The 17,688-nt window shown below is 39.0% G+C and overlaps 1 protein-coding gene across 8 annotated transcripts in view; it reads left to right on the forward strand.

Annotated features, from left to right (window-relative positions):
- Positions 1–17,688, forward strand: part of MELK (maternal embryonic leucine zipper kinase) — a 95,644-nt gene that overhangs the window by 24,221 nt on the left and 53,735 nt on the right. For all 8 annotated transcript variants that reach the window (XM_077912549.1, XM_077912544.1, XM_077912543.1 and 5 more), the window contains one exon: positions 4,632–4,730. In XM_077912549.1, coding sequence (XP_077768675.1) covers positions 4,632–4,730 — 99 coding nt within the window. The remainder of the gene's footprint in view (positions 1–4,631; positions 4,731–17,688) is intronic.

Raw genomic sequence — 17,688 nt, forward strand, 5'->3', positions numbered from 1 at the left:
AGGGAGCTCGATGCAGGGCTCTATCCCAGGATCCCAAGATCATGACCTGACCTGAAGGCAGACACATAACTGACTGAGCCACCCAGGCACCCCTATCTTAACCATTTTTAAGTGTACAGTTTTTTTTTTTTTTAAGTGTACAGTTCAGTAATGTTAGGCACATTCATATTGTTGTGCAAACAATCCCCAGAGCTCTTTTCATTTTGCAAAATGAAACTCTCTATCCATTAAATAATTACTCTCTATTCCTCCCTCCTCCCACTGCTGGCAACTACCCTTCCACTTACAGTTTTTATGAACTTGACTACTCTAGGTACCTTATATGTTGGAGTCATACAGTATTTGTCTTTTTGGGACTAATTTCACTTAGCATAATGTCTTCAAGGCTTATCTCTATTGTGGCATGTGTCAGAATTTTTTCATTTTTAGGGGTGCCTGGGTGGCTTGGTTAAATGTCTGCCTTTGGCTTGGGTTGTAATCCTAGAGTCTCAGATCGAGCCTGCGGTAGGCTCCTTGCTCAGAGGCTCCTTGCCTCTTCCTCTGCCTCTCTGCCCCCATCCCCACCATTCCTGCTCTTTCAGTCGCTCTTTCCCTCTCTCTCAAATGAATGAACGAATGAATGAATAAATGCCCCCCCCCCTTCGTTATTGTGAATGTTGTTCATAGGAACAGAGATTTCTTTGAGTCCTTGCTTTCAGTAGTTTTAGATATTATACCCCAAAGTCGAATTGCTGGGTCATATGGTAATTGTATTTTTATTTTTTAAATTCTTATTTATTTTTTTAAGATTTTATTTATTTATTTGAGAAAGAGAGTACAAGCGAGGGGAGGGGCAGAGGGAGAGGGGGAGGGAGAAGCAGACTCCCTCTGAGCAGGGAGCTGGTCACAGGGCTCCATCCAGGACTCTGAGATCATGATCTGAACTGAAGTCAGATGCTTAAGAAACTGAGCCACCCAGGCACCCTGGTAATTCTAGATCTAATTTTTTGAGGGCCTGTCATACTGTTTTCCACAGTGGCAACATTTTATATTCCTACAACAGTGTATAGGATTTCTTAATGATGAAGTTTTGGAATATAGGTGAGGTCCAGAGCCGACAACCAAGAAAGAATTGAGACGTCTTTGGTGCAAAATGGTGGTTTTATTAAAGCACGGAGACAGGACCCTTGGCAGGTAGAGCTGCTGCCCTGGGCTTGTGCGGGACTGACTGATTATATACTTGGGAGTGGGGGAGTTAAGGAAAAAGGGAGGTTTCAAAAGGATTTTCATATGTTAAGGAGGACCTACAAGATACTGGAGGCCTTGCCATGGTCAAGTTAAAGATTGTTTTTCCCTTTAGCAGGGTATTAACATTAAGAAAACTGGAAGCTTCCTGAGGAATGTCATACATATCCCACCCTGAGGGGGGGGGTCATTTGTGGGATATCAGCTTGCATTTTGTCCTCAGCTAGCCCTCTGTGCCCCCATCACTTAAGCTAGATAATTTTATAATTTTCATTTAAGTCCACAAAAATCCTGGGGCACCTGAGTGTTGGGACAGTCAGTTCATCTTCCGACTCTTGGTTTTCACTTAGGTAGTGATCTCTCGGTAGTGGGATCCAGCCCTGCGTCTGGGCTCCACACAGTGTGGAGTCTGCTTTAGAGTGTTTCTCCCTCTACTTCTCCCTCCCACTCTGCTCCTTCCTGATTCTGTGAGGTCACTTCTCTCTCTCTCTCTCTCAAAAATAATCTATCTTTAAATACACAAAAATCCTTTGGAATGAATTACTCATTTCATTAAGGTAAAGATGTTGAATTGAGGTTCAGAAATTAAGTGTCTTCTCAGAGTCACAAAGCTGGTAACTACAGGTCAAAATTTGAACTAAGGTTTTACTGTGTACCCCTACTCTCTCTCTCTCTCTCATTTTATTAGATATTTTTTAAAAAAGATTTTATTTGGGCAGCCCGGGTGGCTCAGCGGTTTCGCGCCGCCTTCAGCCCAGGGTGTGATCCTGGAGACCCGGGATCGAGTCCAGTGTTAGGCTCCCTGCGTGAGCCTGCTTCTTCTTCTGCCTGTGTCTCTGCCTCTCTCTCTGTGTCTCTCATGAATAAATAAATAAATTTTTTTTTTTTTTTTTTTTTTTTTAAGGGAGAAGCAGACTCCCTATGTGAGCCCGATGTGGGACTCAATCCCAGGATGCTGGGATCACACCCTGAGCTGAAGGCGGACGCTCAACCACTGAGCCACTCAGGTGTCCCTTTTTTTTTTTTTTTTTTACATTTTGAAAAAGTTTTTAATTTTAAATACAGTATAGTTAACATATGGTGTCACATTAGTTTCCAGTGTGCAATATAGCGATACAGCAGTTCTGTACATTACTTACTCCTCATCATGATAAGTGTACTCTTTAAGCCTCTTCACCTATTTTACCCATCTCTCCACTCACCATTACCTGTATTTTTTCCACTGTTCCATCCAGTCTCCCAGGAGGAGTGGTAATCCTATGCCTAATGCTCACAAGATTCCTAGGAGACTGGTTATGAGGCTCTCCTGGTTTGAATGGATATGAGATTTTCCTGTAGGATCTTAAGGTGTTTTCTTGTCTCTTTAATTTTGTTTTAGAGAGAGAGAGAGAGAAAGTGAGTGAGGGGAGGGGCAGAGAGAGAGAGAAAATTTCAAGCAGGCTCCTCCATGCCCAGTGCAGAGACTGACGTGGGGCTCAGTCTCTCAACCCTAAGATCATTCTGAGCTGAAAATCAAGAGTTGGACACTTAACTGACTGAGCCACATAGGTGTCCCTCTTGTCCATTTTAGTTTGACTTTCCATCCTTTTAGGATGGTGTCCCAGGAATTGTCTGAGGCACTTGTTAAAAGAGCTAGAGTTCAATCCTGGGTGCTTAAGAGATTTTGGTTTTGTTTTCTAAGGTGGGGCTTTAAAAAAAAAAAAAAAGAGAGGAAAAGAAAATCATCCTAAAATAAGTACTTTAGGTAATTCTTTTGTTCATGATCCAGAGCAGGCTTTAAGGAATGTCCCTGGTAAATATCTCTAGTTCCTTCAGTGATTTCTCACAGGAAATAGTTCAAGCCCCTCCTCCCTCTGATTATTTTTTTTTTCTTGCTTGGCAATTGGTTGCTTATAGATTTACTTGCATTTACTTTGGCTTATGATTTTATTTTATTTTTTTTTATTTATGATAGTCACAGAGAGAGAGAGAGAGAGAGGCAGAGACACAGGCAGAGGGAGAAGCAGGCTCCATGCACCGGGAGCCCAATGTGGGATTCGATCCTGGGTCTCCAGGATCGCGCCCTGGGCCAAAGGCAGGCACAAAACCGCTGCACCACCCAGGGATCCCGGCTTATGATTTTAATTGATTAATTTATTCTCATATCCAATTCAAAATAGTGAAGGGAAGGTGCTTGGATGAGTTAACTGAGGAGTACTTTTTCTGCTTTTTTCTCTCTAGTAGTCTTTGGTAGATTTCTGTGGGGATATTACTTTTTTTTTCTTATCTTTTTATTTAACCTCAGACATAATCTTTCTGTTGACCTCTTCTTATGACATTTGACGAGGCCATGCTAGCCCGCTCTTTCCTCTTTGCTTTGAATTTAACACCCTGGCCAGGAGTGCCATGCTATTTGGGCTTCATTTATAGATTAATTATTTGACATCTCTGAGGCATAAATGGTTACTTTTCGACCTTCTGCAATTTGGAAGAAAAAAATCAGGTGTTTGCCTGAAAGTTCACTTGGGGCCTCTTAATAATTTGATGTGATTTGGTAGACAGGACTAAGAGTTAGTATAGGTACTACCTAGATGTGATGCTGCTTGAGTAATTTGAGAAAAACAGTAAATCTGTTTTTCTCCTCTGCCCAACCCCTCCTGCCTTTAAAAAAAAAATGCTGCCCTTTTCACCTCTTAAAATTTTCCTAAGGCTCAAGCAGGGGTGGGAGCTGTGACTTGTCCTCAGCCAACAGTGGTATCATTATTGACTAAGGCCAAATACCGCTTGAATAAGTAGTTAGTACTTAGGACTCATGGGACACATGGATATCTTACATAAAGGTTAAGCTCCTTTCTGGGATTTTGAGATTTGTAGGGGTGTTTGTGCTGGAAGGCTAATTTCTAGCCTCTATATTTGAGAAGTCAATCGTTGAACTTTATTAAGGTTTCTTTACATAGAGAGGACTTTACAGCACAGCTCAGTCACATTTGCAGGTTATCAGAAGTAAATTTTAAGACTTGTTTTGACATCCTCATGTGTGTTTATCTAATCCTCACATGTCATAAGCCCTCAATAACACTACAGAATTGTTTTTCAGAATCAAGAGACCTGGGCTCATCTCCTTCCTTATCACGTCCAGTGAAGTCCAGCCAACTGGGAATTCTTTTCTATTAAGTGTTAGAATCCAACACTAGAAGAGAGTGCCCTGCACCGAAAGTTAGGAGACTGAGCTGGGTGACCTGTCATTGATTGGATGACTTTCAGCAAGTCTTCCTTTCTGGGGTTTAGGTTCCCTGTCTTTATAATAACCATGCTGAATTGGATGGTCTCTGCACTCTTTTCAGCTCTGTGAAGATTCTATGATTCTGTTGATTCTGTAATATGTATGTATGTATGTATGTATTTATTTCTCTCTCCCTCCCTCTCAGGCAGATGTTTGGAGTATGGGCATACTCTTATATGTACTTATGTGTGGCTTTCTACCATTTGATGATGATAATGTTATGGCTTTGTACAAGAAGATTATGGTGAGTATCACAAGACATAGAATTTCAATGTAAAGATTTTATATTGCATACTATTTGCTTCTGTCTATAAAAGTACAATAATAGGCAAAAGTAATGTGTACTGTTAGAGGTCAAGATAGTGCTTATGCTTTGGAGGAAGGAATGAATGGAATATGAGGGAGGTCCTGTTCAGTTTCTTGATTTGGGTGCTGGTTATACTTGTGTATTCAGTTTTTGAAAACTCGTCCAAGTGTGTCCTCATAATATGAATACTGTCCTTGTGTATATTATGCTGCTTGGGTAAATATCTCAATAAGATAAAGACAAAAGAGGAACTAAACAGGTAAGGTGATTTTTCTGCTAAGAGTTTTTATTTTGTTTTTTTTTTTAATGTTTTTTAAAATTTTTATTTATTTATGATAGTCACAGAGAGAGAGAGAGAGAGGCAGAGACATAGGCAGAGGGAGAAGCAGGCCCCAGGCACCGGGAGCCTGACGTGGGATTCGATCCCGGGTCTCCAGGATCGCGCCCTGGGCTAAAGGCAGGCGCTAAACCGCTGCGCCACCCAGGGATCCCAAGAGTTTTTATTTTGTATCCTGAAATGACACCGTGATAATTTATTGGGTTAAATCATATTCTCCTATTGAATTCTCGTAAAATAAGAGAAAGTTTTTTTTTTTTTAAGGTAACATTTGGCTTTAAGGTATACTAAAACTACAGTTAAGAGCACTGTTAGCTTTGTTAAAAATCATATCTATCAGAGACAGAAAGTAGATTTGTGGTTGTGGAGGTTGGGGATGGAATGGCAGTGGAGGAGTGGCTAAGAGATACAGAGTTTATTTTTGGGGTGCTGAGAGCGTTCTGGAATTATATAACGGTAATGATCACTCAACTTTGTGAATATACTAAAAACTACTGAACTATACATTTAAAAGTGAATTTTAGGTTATGTGAATTATTTTCAATTATTATTATTATTATTTTTTAAAGATTTTATTTATTCATGAGAGAGAGGCAGAGACACAGGCAGAGGGAGAAGCAGGCTCTACGCAGGGAGCCTGACGTGGTACTTGATCCCGGGTCTCCAGGATCACGCCCTGGGCTGAAGGTGGTGCTAAACCACTGAGCCACCCGGGCTGCCCTGAATTATTTTCAGTTGAATCCTCAAAATCGTATATAGCAAGGAAAATAGTAAAATTCTTTTTAAAGATTTAATATTCAGGGATTCCTGGGTGGCTCAGGGGTTGGTGCCTGCCTTTGGCCTAGGGCGTGATCTTGGAGACCTGGGATCGAGTGTCACGTCGGGCTCCCTGCATGGAGCCTGCTTCTCTCTGCCTCTGTCTCTGCCTCTCTCTCTCTGTGTCTCTCATGAATAAATAAAATCTTAAAAAAAAAAAGATTTAATATTCAAAGCAGGATAACACAAGAAGATGTGTAAAAAGGAAGAAAGCACCATTTTGTGTCCCTAGCAAACCAGGGTCAGACCTGCAGAGCAGCTTCTCTCTATGTGTTTTGAATTCAGTTCTGTTGAAGAAGTATTTCCTGAAGGTCGTCTTTGTATGAGATACTGGAAGGCATGAACAAGGATCTGTGAAACTTGATCATTGTCCACTGGGCCTGATTTTTTGTTGGAGACAGATACAAGGCTATCTAAAGAGGGCAAAGGGTCTGGGATGCCATGTTATAACAGAGATATAAATGAAGTTAATATAGGAGTGGGTGAAGGGTTTGGGAGAACACATATTAGAGGAAGTGAGGTTTGAGCAGGGCTTTCAAAAAAAGGGTAGAAGTGCTTCAGAAAGGGATGGGGGAGAGAGCACGCTGATAGAGTAGATAATATGAGTAAAGATAGAAGATAGGAGAAGCATGGGGGAAAATGGTCTGATGTTTTATATGCTGGACCACTGGGTCTCTAATGCCCTTTAGATAGGGAGATTATCTAAATCAACTTTTATTTTTGGGACGTGGTACATGAGTTGAAAGTGGTAATCCCAGGTGGCTCATTTCTTACCCTACAGGAACAGGTTTAAGGGCACTGCGTTCAGACTTCAGTTTTTAAATTTATTTGGCTTACTATTTATTTCCTAAATCCCACCCTAGAAAAACTTTTAAAATCCATGCCAAAATTACAAAGAGTAGTTTTGGGAAGAGATGAAGTTGTAGTAGTTCCAACTCTGAAGGCTAAGGAGCTCTGATTCTGCAATCGAATGAAAGTAGGTTAGCAGTAACTGTTACCACTGCTTTGGGGAAACATATGTGTATGTGCTTCTCCTTGGGAAGGGAAGCTGGATGGGGCAGTAGGCTGGTGGCTGGCTCCCTGAGGCTGGCTGGAGGTAACCAACAGCCTGTATTTCTTCCTTTCCCTAAGCTTTGCAGGGTAGCAGTTGTTGCTTTGGCTCTGCGCTAAGCTCACTGTGATAGCAAGCAGTTCCTGATTCCAAAGAGCCACACCCTACTCTGTCAACAACAGAATATGGGAGAGAGTAGTTAGGATCACTTCATAGCTTCAGCTTTACCTAAAACAAGTGAAGTGGGGTGAAGGCTGGTCTTTGGGCAGCTCAGCAATAATTTTGCAGTTACGCTTTTTAAAAAAAAGTTGGGTTGGCCTCTTCAATTATTCACTCTTTTTGCTACTTTTTTTCTGTAGAGCAATGTTTCTTGTTCTGAAAATAATTTTAGTATTGTAAGCTACTATTATATTTTACCCCCCTCTTTTTTTTTTTTTTTTAAGAATTTCATACAAGAGAAATAAACTGACAGATTTCTCCTAAGATGAACTAGAAGTGGATCTGTTAGGTGGTACAGCATGAAATCTTGTATCGTTTAGAATTCTAGAAAGACAGTATGGGGATACATAATCGTGGAAATTCACTCTTGGAAAGGATCTTACAAATCATGTTTTCTCACCTCTGTTTCTTATTTCATATTAAAATCATGACAAACATCTCTTGCCTTGGCTATGTCCATGTAATTTTTCTGCGTATTACCATCACTTGGGATGCTTTAAAATACATTAGGTTCAGACCCCAGAGCAATTAAATCAGAGTCTTACTGGGTTTGTGTGTGTGTGTGTGTGTGTGTGTGTGTGTGTGTGTGTGTGTGTTTGGTATTTTTAAAATCCGGGATCTCTGCTTTCTGTTAGTGGACAGAATATGGCAAATTACTGGGCCTTTCTGAGTCTTAGTTTCTTTCTCTGTAAAATGGATAGAATGATAGTTTTTACAATATAGGGTTGTTAGAATTAAATGAGTTAAGCCACGCACAGCATTAGAGTAGTGCTCAATAAACATTTGCTATTATTATACACACATATGTCTAAATTTGGTTTGCCAGTATTTTGTCCAGAACTTAAAATTTGCTCATAGATTAATGTGGACTTTCTTTTCTTAAACTATTTTGTTTTTGGTTTCAAGATTTTACTAGCCACATAAAGGATATTCTTTGTTTTACTATTTGTTTTTGTTTCTTGGGGGAGAGTTTAAGATTAGATTTTAGGGATGCCTGGGTGGCTCAGCTCAGAGACATAGGCAGAGGGAGAAGCAGGCTCCATGCAGGGAGCCCGATGTGGGACTCCATCCTGGGACTCCATAATCAGTCCCTGAGCTGAAGACAGATGCTTAACTGCTGAGCCACCCAGGTGACCTAAATCTATAGTCTTTTGAAGGTATAACTAATATGATTTGCTGATGGATAGGGGAATAATCTGAGCAATTGGAAAATTGGAGCTGCCATGAACTGGGATGAGGAAGACTCTTGGTAGAGCAAGGATGATCAGGAGTTCAGTTTTGGACACAAAGAATGTGCCCATTTTGTTTAATTTCTCAGTTATTGGTATAAGATTGTTGACGAGGGACTAAGTATGTATCAGATTTTTATGTATTTTTTCAGATTATACATTTATAAAGAATTATATATTGTATCTCTTTTTGCTATTCCCTTTACATTTTTTTCTTTTCTTTTCTTTTTAAGATTTCATTTATTCATTCATGAGAGACACAGAGAGAGAGAGAGAGGCAGAGACACAGGCAGAGAGAGAAGCAGGCTCCATGCAGGGAGCCCGATGCAGGACTCGATCCCAGGACCCTAGAATCATGCCCTGGGTGGAAGGCAGATACTCAACCACTGAGCCACCCAGGCGTTCCCATTTATAGTTTTTTCACACATATGAATGGAAATTTCCTGAGGTTATGGCTATGCTAGGGACAAAAGTGACTGTCAGTATAACTGGAGGTAGAATTGACATTCTTTTGTAAACAGAGACTTCTAAGGATACTTGATTTCTTGATGAGTATATGGGAATTTTAGTCAGACATTATGACATAAAGGATCACTATAATAATTTTATCTAGGAAAAGTTTTGAATATTCACCTTGGCAATGCAAAGGCTCAATAAAGATATCTGACTTTGAGGGCCCTGGATGGCTCAGTTGGTTAAGTGTCTGCTTTTGACTTAGGTCATGATCCCAGGGTCCTGGAATTGAGCCCTGCATCAGGCTTTCTGCTCAGTGGGGAGTCTGCTTCTCCCTTTGCCCCTCACCCTGCTCAAGCTCTTTCTCTCTCAAATTAAATGAGTAAATAAAATCTTAAAAAAAAAAAAAAAAAAAAAATCTGACTTTGAACAAACTTCCACATATCCCATGGATATCCACCTAGTAAAACAAAATAAGGTACTCTATGGATTTACCAACTATAAAGTTTGATTTTAAAATAATTATATCTCTTTTTTATAGTGATGATTATATAGGCTGTAATCTTTGATTTGCAATGTTAAAATGTTGTAATCCACATTGTAAGAAGACTACTTGGCAGGAGGTCATGCATTCAGGTCTTCTTCAAGTAATATTGAGGCAGTAGGGACAAGTTAAACAGAGGGGTAGGTGGATCAGGGGTTGAGGGTAGGATATATTATTATCCTACCCTATTGGAAAGTAGTAGTTGATTTGTCAGGAAATTGTTGCTACCAACTCTGACTCCTGAATTAGTAGCATGATATATAGTTTTTTTTTTTAAGGATTTTATTTATTTATTCATGAGAGACACAGAGAGAGAGAGAGAGAGAGAGGCAGAGACATAGGCAGAGGGAGAAGCAGGCTCCATGCAGGGAGCCCGATGTGGGATGATCCTGTGAGTCTGGGATCATGCCCTGAGCCAAAGGCAAACACATAACCACTGAGCCACCCAGGCGTCCCAATGATATATAGTTCTTACAGATGTGTGAGTAGCTAGGAATCCATGTTGTGTTAATTTACTCCTTTCTAGGATGCTAAAGGCAAAGAAAGGTTCGTTAAACTTCAGTCAGACTTCTTGACTAGGTGATAGGTTGGCAAAGGTGGCCTACCAGCCAAATCTGGACCATCACCTGTTTGGTTAAATGAAATTTTATTGGAACATAGGTATACCTATTTGTTTATGTATTGTCTGTGGCTGCTTTTCCACGACAGTTGGTGGAGTTGAGTAGTTGTGACAGATTGCATGGCCCACAGAACCAAAAATATTTATTCTCTGTTCCTTTTCAGAAAAAGTTTGCTGCCTTCTGGCTTAGTGTTCATGATCTGTAGTAGAATGATCTTGCCTGCTCCTTTCCTAGAATATTGGCCTGAAATGCCCAGGCTTGTAGCTTATCAAGAAACTGACATTCAGTTCATTGTTTTTATAATGAAAAACGAAGAATGTATGTTAAAACATTACTAAGGGGTATATAATTAAAAGAAAAAAACCGTTCCTGCTCACCTAGCCGTCTGTTTTCTTCCACAGAGAAAACTATTTATTTAGAAATTTGTTACATACATTTGTAGAAATTATCTATACTTACACAAACCTTTATATGTCTGTATATATCCTTTGGGGTTATATAATCCATACAGTGAATGACCTTCGCCCCCTTCTCCTTTCCTTCATTTTGTTTTATTTTGTTTTACTTTATTTTATATTTTAAAATTCCTATTTTAAAATTCCTATTTGGGGATCCCTGGGTGGCTCAGCGGTTTCGCCTGCCTTTGGCCCGGGGAGTGATCCTGGAGTCCCAGGATTGAGTTCCGCGTCGGGTTCTGGCGTGGAGCCTGCTTCTCCCTCTGCCTGTGTCTCTGCCTCTCTCTCTCTCTATGTCTATCATAAATAAATAAAAATAAATCTTTTAAAAAAATAAAATTCCTGGGCAGCCCCGGTGGCTCAGCGGTTTAGCGCCGCATTCAGCCCAGGGCCTGATCCTGGAGACCCGGGATCGAGTCCCGCATCGGGCTCCCGGCATGGAGCCTGCTTCTCCCTCTGCCTGTGTCTCTTGCCTCTCTCTCTGTGTGTCTCTCATGAGTAAATAAATTAAAAAAAAAAAAAAAATCTTTAAAAAATAAATAAATAAACTTCTAAAAAAAAAAATAAAATTCCTATTTATTTATGTATTTGAGAGAGGGAGAGCGCGCGCGTGCATGCAAGAGGGGCGGACAGAGGGAGAGGGAGAATCTCAAGCAGACTGTGCAGTGAGCATGGAGCCTTTATGTGGGCTCTCACAATCCTGAGATCATAACCTGAGCAGAAGCCAAGAGTCTGATGCCTAACTGACTGAGCCACCCAGGTGCACCCCTCCCCTTTTTAAAATTTAATGCTTTACTTTGAAGATAGTTTCATCTTGTACATAGCAGCATGTATAGGTTTTCATTGTTTTATTTTTTAATGGCTGCATAATATTGATTGTGAAATTTCTTTTATTTGAAGTTTGTGTACATCATTAAAAAATTAATTTGTAGTCACACAATTATACAAGTAGTGCATAAAAACATTCTTTGTATAAAGACTTAAAACATTACAGATAACTGAAGTCCTCTCGATCTCTCACATAGGTAATTACTATTATCACTTTGGTTCTGGAACTTTATATTTGTAGTATTTTGTATTTTTTTTCTTAACATAATGGTATCATACTAATATAACTCTGTATCTTTCTTTAGTCAACACTATGTGCCATTGTGCATATAATGCTAACTCATTTTTACAAATAGTTTATCTAGTCATTTTCTTGTTGAACATTTTGTATTTTTTAATTTTTTCACCAATGCATATCTTCTGCATAATTCTTTCCCTGTGTATATCTTCTTGGACATATGTACCAAGTAGTAGAATTTCTAGATCCTAGGGTATGTTATTTGAAAAATTAACAGATATTGTCAAATTATGCTCCAGCATTTTTTTCCACATTATACTTCCAGCAGCACTGTGAGAGTGGCTGTTTCCCCACACTTTTTTTTTTTTTTTAAGATTTTATTTATTCATGAGAGACGGGAGGGAGAGAGAGGGAGAGAAAGAGAGAAAGAGAGAGAGAGAGAGAGAGAGAGGCAGGCAGAGACACAGGCAGAGGGAGAAGCAGGTTTCCTGCAAGGAGCCTGATGTGGGATTCCATCCTGGATCCCGGGTCATGCCCTGGGCTGAAGGCAGACGCTTAACCACTGAGCAACTCAGGGGTTACAGATGTGTGAGTAGTTAGGAATCCATGTTGTGTTAACTTACTCCTTTAACTTCCCATACTCCCCATACTCTCTTTTAACATTGTTACTTATAAAAAATTTTGGATCTTTTTTTTTGGGTGTGTTTTTTGTTTGTTTAATTTTTTTAAAAAAATTTTTGGATCTTGGTCAATTGAATGGATGAAAATGACATCTGCAAATGGGATCTGATTTTTATTTTTTATTTTTTATTTTTTTATTTTTTATTTTTTATTTTTTATTTATGATAGTCACACACACAGAGAGAGAGAGAGAGAGAGAGAGAGAGAGGCAGAGACACAGGCAGAGGGAGAAGCAGGCTCCATGCACCGGGAGCCCGACGTGGGATTCGATCCCGGGTCTCCAGGATCGCGCCCTGGGCCAAAGGCAGGCGCCAAACCGCTGCGCCACCCAGGGATCCGGGATCTGATTTTTAAAAAATTTATGGCATCTAATGTGTTCTTCATGTGTCTTTAATAATTACCGTTTGAACTTATTTTAAATGTGTATGTGTGTATGTGTGTGTATATATTTTTTTAAAGCTTTTCTTCTGCAAACTGTTCATGGCATTTGCTCATTTAAAAGAATCTTTTTCTTATTAAATTATAAGAATGCTTCTACAATAAAGAATAATAATAATTACTATCATTCATTGAATATTTACTATGTGCCACCTGTTGCTTTATGCATTGTACATGGATTAGCTCCTTTAACCCACACAATAGTCTACTGAGGTAGGTACTGTTATCATACCGTTTTTATTTTATGTATGTATGTATATATATATTTATTTATTTTAAAATTTAGTTTTAAAGATTTTATTTATTTATTCATGAGAGACATGGAGAGAAGCGTAGAAATAGGCAGAGAAAGAAGTAGGCTCCCTGCAAAGAGCCTGTTGTGGGACCGGGTGGGTTGTGGTTGTTGTGGGTGGTCCCAGGACCACAGGATCACGACCTGAACCAAAGGCAGACGCTCAACCACTGAACCACCCAGATGCCCTGATCATACCCTTCTTAAAGATGAGGAAAGTGAAACAGTGCAAAAATAATTTGCCTGAAGTTATTCAACTAATTATTGGCAGAATTGGGATTTGAACTCAGGTGGTCTGCATCCAGAGGCTGTTTTCCTAACTACCATGCTATAGAGCATCCCAAGGAAATTAACATTTTGTCCTGTGTTTTAAAATCTATATATTTCAGTTTTTTCTTCATGCTTTTTTTCTAGTATTTTTAACTTTTTTTTTTTAAGATTTTATTTTTATGTAATCTGCACCCAACATGGGGCTTGAACTCATAACCCTGAGATCAAGAGTGGCATGCTCCACCAACTGAGCCAGGTACCCCAATACTTTAAATACTCATTTTTTGATCTACTAGAAATTAATATTGGTATAAGATGTACTAGAGACCCAGCTTTTTTTAATACAATTTTTATTTTATTTATTTATTTTTATAATTTTTATTTTAAAATAGTTTTAGATTTATAGGAAACTTGCAAAGATAATAAGTACAGCGTTCCCATATACCCCTCACCTAATTTTTCCCATTATTAACATCTCACGTTACTATGGTAGTTTGTTACAACTAAAGAACCGGCATTGGTACAGTACTTTTAACTAAATTCTGTACCTTGTTCCTGTTTCACTAGTTTTTACCTAATGTCCTTTTTTAATTTTAGGATTCTATCAGGATACCATATTATATTTAGTTGTCATATCTTCTTAGCCCTCTCTGATCTGTGATAGTATCTAGGGATCTTTTTTTTTTTTTTTTTTTTTTTTTTTTTTTAAGATTTTACTTATTTATTCATGAGAGACACAGGCAGAGGGAGAAGCAGGCTCCATGTAGGGAGCCCGACCCCTGGTCTCCAGGATCACACCCTGGGCAGAAGGCAGTGCTAAACCGTGTTCTGGTTTAGTACCAGGGGCTGCCCGAGATCTTTCACTTTTAAGTAAGTAGTTACTTATTTATTCTGAAATAAATAGTTATTTGTCCCAGGACTGCTTATTCAATAATCCATCATTTTCCCATTGATTTGAAAGGATGGTTTTATTATATGTTAAATTTTTACATTTACATATCTCTTTTTCTGGGCTTTTTATTTTATTGTACTTATCTTTTTATGTATTCTTATCTGATACATAATTGTTTTAGTTGCTGCATTTTTTATAATACCATTTATTATATGTCTGGTAGAATTAGCCTTTTCTTACTCTATTTTTCCTCTAGAATTTTTCTGGCTATTGTGCTATGTTTTTTTCCCCTGATGTGCTGTTTAAATGGAATGTTTGGAAAGCTAATGGGTCCATAATTTGATGGAATAAAGTCTATTCCATTTTAAAGAGGAATGATTTGGTAACATATCTGTGGTATTAATAATGGGAAATGAATGAGTCAGGATTGGAGACCTGGCCTTGGATGTTCTTTCTTTCTTTGTTATTTTTTTTAAAGATTTTATTTTTATTTATTTATTTATGAGAGCCAGAGAGAGAGAGAGAGAGAGAGAGGCAGAGACACAGGCAGAGGGAGAAGCAGGCTCCATGCTGGGAGCCTGACGTGGAACTCGATCCCGGGACTCCAGGATCAAGCCCTGGGCCGAAGGCGGGCGCCAAACCGCTGAGCCACCCAGGGATCCCCTTGGATGTTCTTTCAGTTTTATGAAATTCCAGTCTCTTCAGAGGGTTTGTATTTTCATAGTATAGAAACACACTTTTGTTTACTGCTTGTCCACATTTTTATTTCTTAATTCTTTGTGTGTTTGTGTTATTAGTGCTTTCTTTTTTTTTTTGAAAAACTGTTACTAAATTAAAGTACATCTTTATAACCGAATGTTCTACAGACATGAATACATGAGGAAGCTCTTTAAATACTGATATGAACGATATCCAAGATAGGTTGTTGGGGGAAAAAACAAGGTTAGAACAGTATGTATAGTGTACTGTCATTTTTGTAAAAATGAAGGAAAGGGAAGCATAGTTGTATTATTTACTCTCCTGAAAGAGGATATAAGAAGTTAGTAGTTGCTCTTCCTTTTGGGGAGAAAAATTGGGAGAGAAGAATGGAAGGGAGACTTCATTGTATGCTCTTTTAAATTTTGAATCATGTAAAGTTTTTACTTCTTGCCTAATTGTTCTGGCTAGGACTTCCAGTACTATGTTGAATGAAAGTGGTGAGAGCGGGCATCCTTGTCTTGTTTCTGATCTTGGAGGGAAAGCTTTCAGTCTTTCCCCATCGAGTGTGGTGTTAGCTATGGGTTTTTCATTTATGGCTTTTATTATGTTAAGGTAGTTTCCTCTTATTTCTATTTTATTGAGTGTTTTTATTACGAAAGGGTTTTGATTTCTGTCAGATACCTTTTCTGCATCAGTTGAAACAATCATGTGTTGTTTTATCCTTCATTCTGTTAATGTGGTGTATCACATATATTCATTTGTGTATGTTGAACTTTCCTTACATTCCAGGAATAAATCTGACTTGGTAATGACGTATAATTCTTTTAATATGCTGTTGAATTCAGTTTGTTAGTAATGAGTTTTTAAAAAGTAGAGCGATGAAGTTCTGTCTGAGTTTCGAACCCCCAAAACTGATAGGGAAAGTGGGGGAGATGCCTTCTCCAATGAAGTCTGAGTTTGTAGCAGGAGAATTATATATTTACTTGAGTTGTGCTGAAGTCTCCTCTGCCTAGAGCATCTGCATCAGTCTTTTTGTTGTTGATTTTTTTTTTAAGATTTTGTGTTTTTATGAGCACTGAGTGTTATACTATATATTGGCAAATTGAACTTCAATAAAATAAATAAATAAATATCTCTATATGTATGTATATATACACACACACACACATGCACATATGTGTATGTGTGTGTATGTGTATAAAGATTTTGTGTTTTTAGGTCATCTTTACACCCCCGTGTGGAGCTCAAACTCATAACCCTGAGATCAAGAGTTAGATGCCTTACTGACTGAGCCAGCTGGTCACCCCTTGTTGTTGATTTTTTTTTTAAGATTTTATTTATTTATTTATGAGAGATACAGAGAGAGGCAGAGACATAGGCAGAGGGAGAACCAAGCCCTCTAGAGGGAGCCTGAAGTGGAACTTGATCCCAGGACCCAGGGATTATATAACCTGAGCCTCAGGCAAACCTCAATCACTGAAGTACCCTGGAGCCCCCAAACTTCTTTTTTTTGTCTATTCACTTGGGAATATTATCAGACACCCCAACTTGTCAGATTTACCAAGACTACAAGTTAATTCTCTTAATTCATATTATTATGTATCACCTCTTTTACTCATTTTAGGCATCACTCCTGGTAGAGCAGTTCACGTAGGTCTGGGTTTTCCTCATTAGTAGTGTTAGAGTATTGCAGTGATCAGTTATTTCAAGGTCCACTCCAGCCCAGAGTAGCTATAAGTTGTCTCACTTCTCTCTGTTCTCATTTGGTTTCCCTTGTTTCGTTTCGTTTCTTTTCTTCCTTTCCTTTCCTTTCCTTTCCTTTCCTTTCCTTTCCTTTCCTTTCCTTTCCTTTCCTTTCCTTTCCTTTTCTTTTCTTTCTTTTCCTTTCTTTCTTTTTTAGATATTATTTATTTATTCGAGAAACAGAGGCAGAGGGAGAAGCAGGCTCCATGAAGGGAGCCTGATGGCGGGACTCAATCCCCGGTCTCCAGGATCACACCCCGGGCTGAAGGCGGCGCTAAACCACTGGGCCACCGGGGCTGCCCTGAAATTTTGAATCTTGATTGTGTTGTCATGAAATATCAGCTATCTTGCCCAGCATTGTACCATTTCGTACGTTTCTTTAAATATTTTCAATCTGGGATGCCTGGGTGGCTCCGCGGTTAAGCATCTGCCTTCGGCTCAGGGCATAATCTTGGGGTCTCAGATCGAGTTGCACATCAAGCTCCCTGCATGGAGCTGCTTCTCCCTCTGCCTCTGTCTTTGCCTCTCTCTCTCTATGTCTCTCATAAATAGGTAAATAAATAAAATATTAAAAAAAAATAGGGACACCTAGGTGGCTTAGTGGTTAAGCGTCTGGATCACAGGATCCAGTCCCACGTCGGGCTCCCTGCATGGAGCCTGCTTCTCCCTCTGCCTGCGTCTTTGCCTCTCTGTGTCTCTCATGAATAAATAAATAAAATCTTCAAAAATAAACAAATATCTTCAATCCAAGTTGTCACTTAAAAAACTGAATAGAATAGTGGGTGTTTTGAGAAGTGGGTTTTGGTCTGTATTGGGTACACTTCCCCAGGGTTTTGTGGTCTTATCCACAAAGATGAACTGAGTGACTGTTAATGCCTTATGGAAATTGAAAACTACATTAGATCCACAGTGTTCCTCATTTACTGACTTAGCTCTAAGCTTTTTTCTTTCTTTCTTTCTTTCTTTCTTTCTTTCTGTCTGTCTGTCTGTCTGTCTGTTTTTTTTTTTTTTTTACCTGGCTGGACCTAAGTTTCCATACTGTTTATTTACCTTCATTTGCTGCTGCTTCAAGTTCACATTCATATGGCAG

The sequence above is a fragment of the Canis aureus genome, chromosome 10, assembly GCF_053574225.1.
Source record: "Canis aureus isolate CA01 chromosome 10, VMU_Caureus_v.1.0, whole genome shotgun sequence".
NCBI lineage: Eukaryota > Metazoa > Chordata > Mammalia > Carnivora > Canidae > Canis > Canis aureus.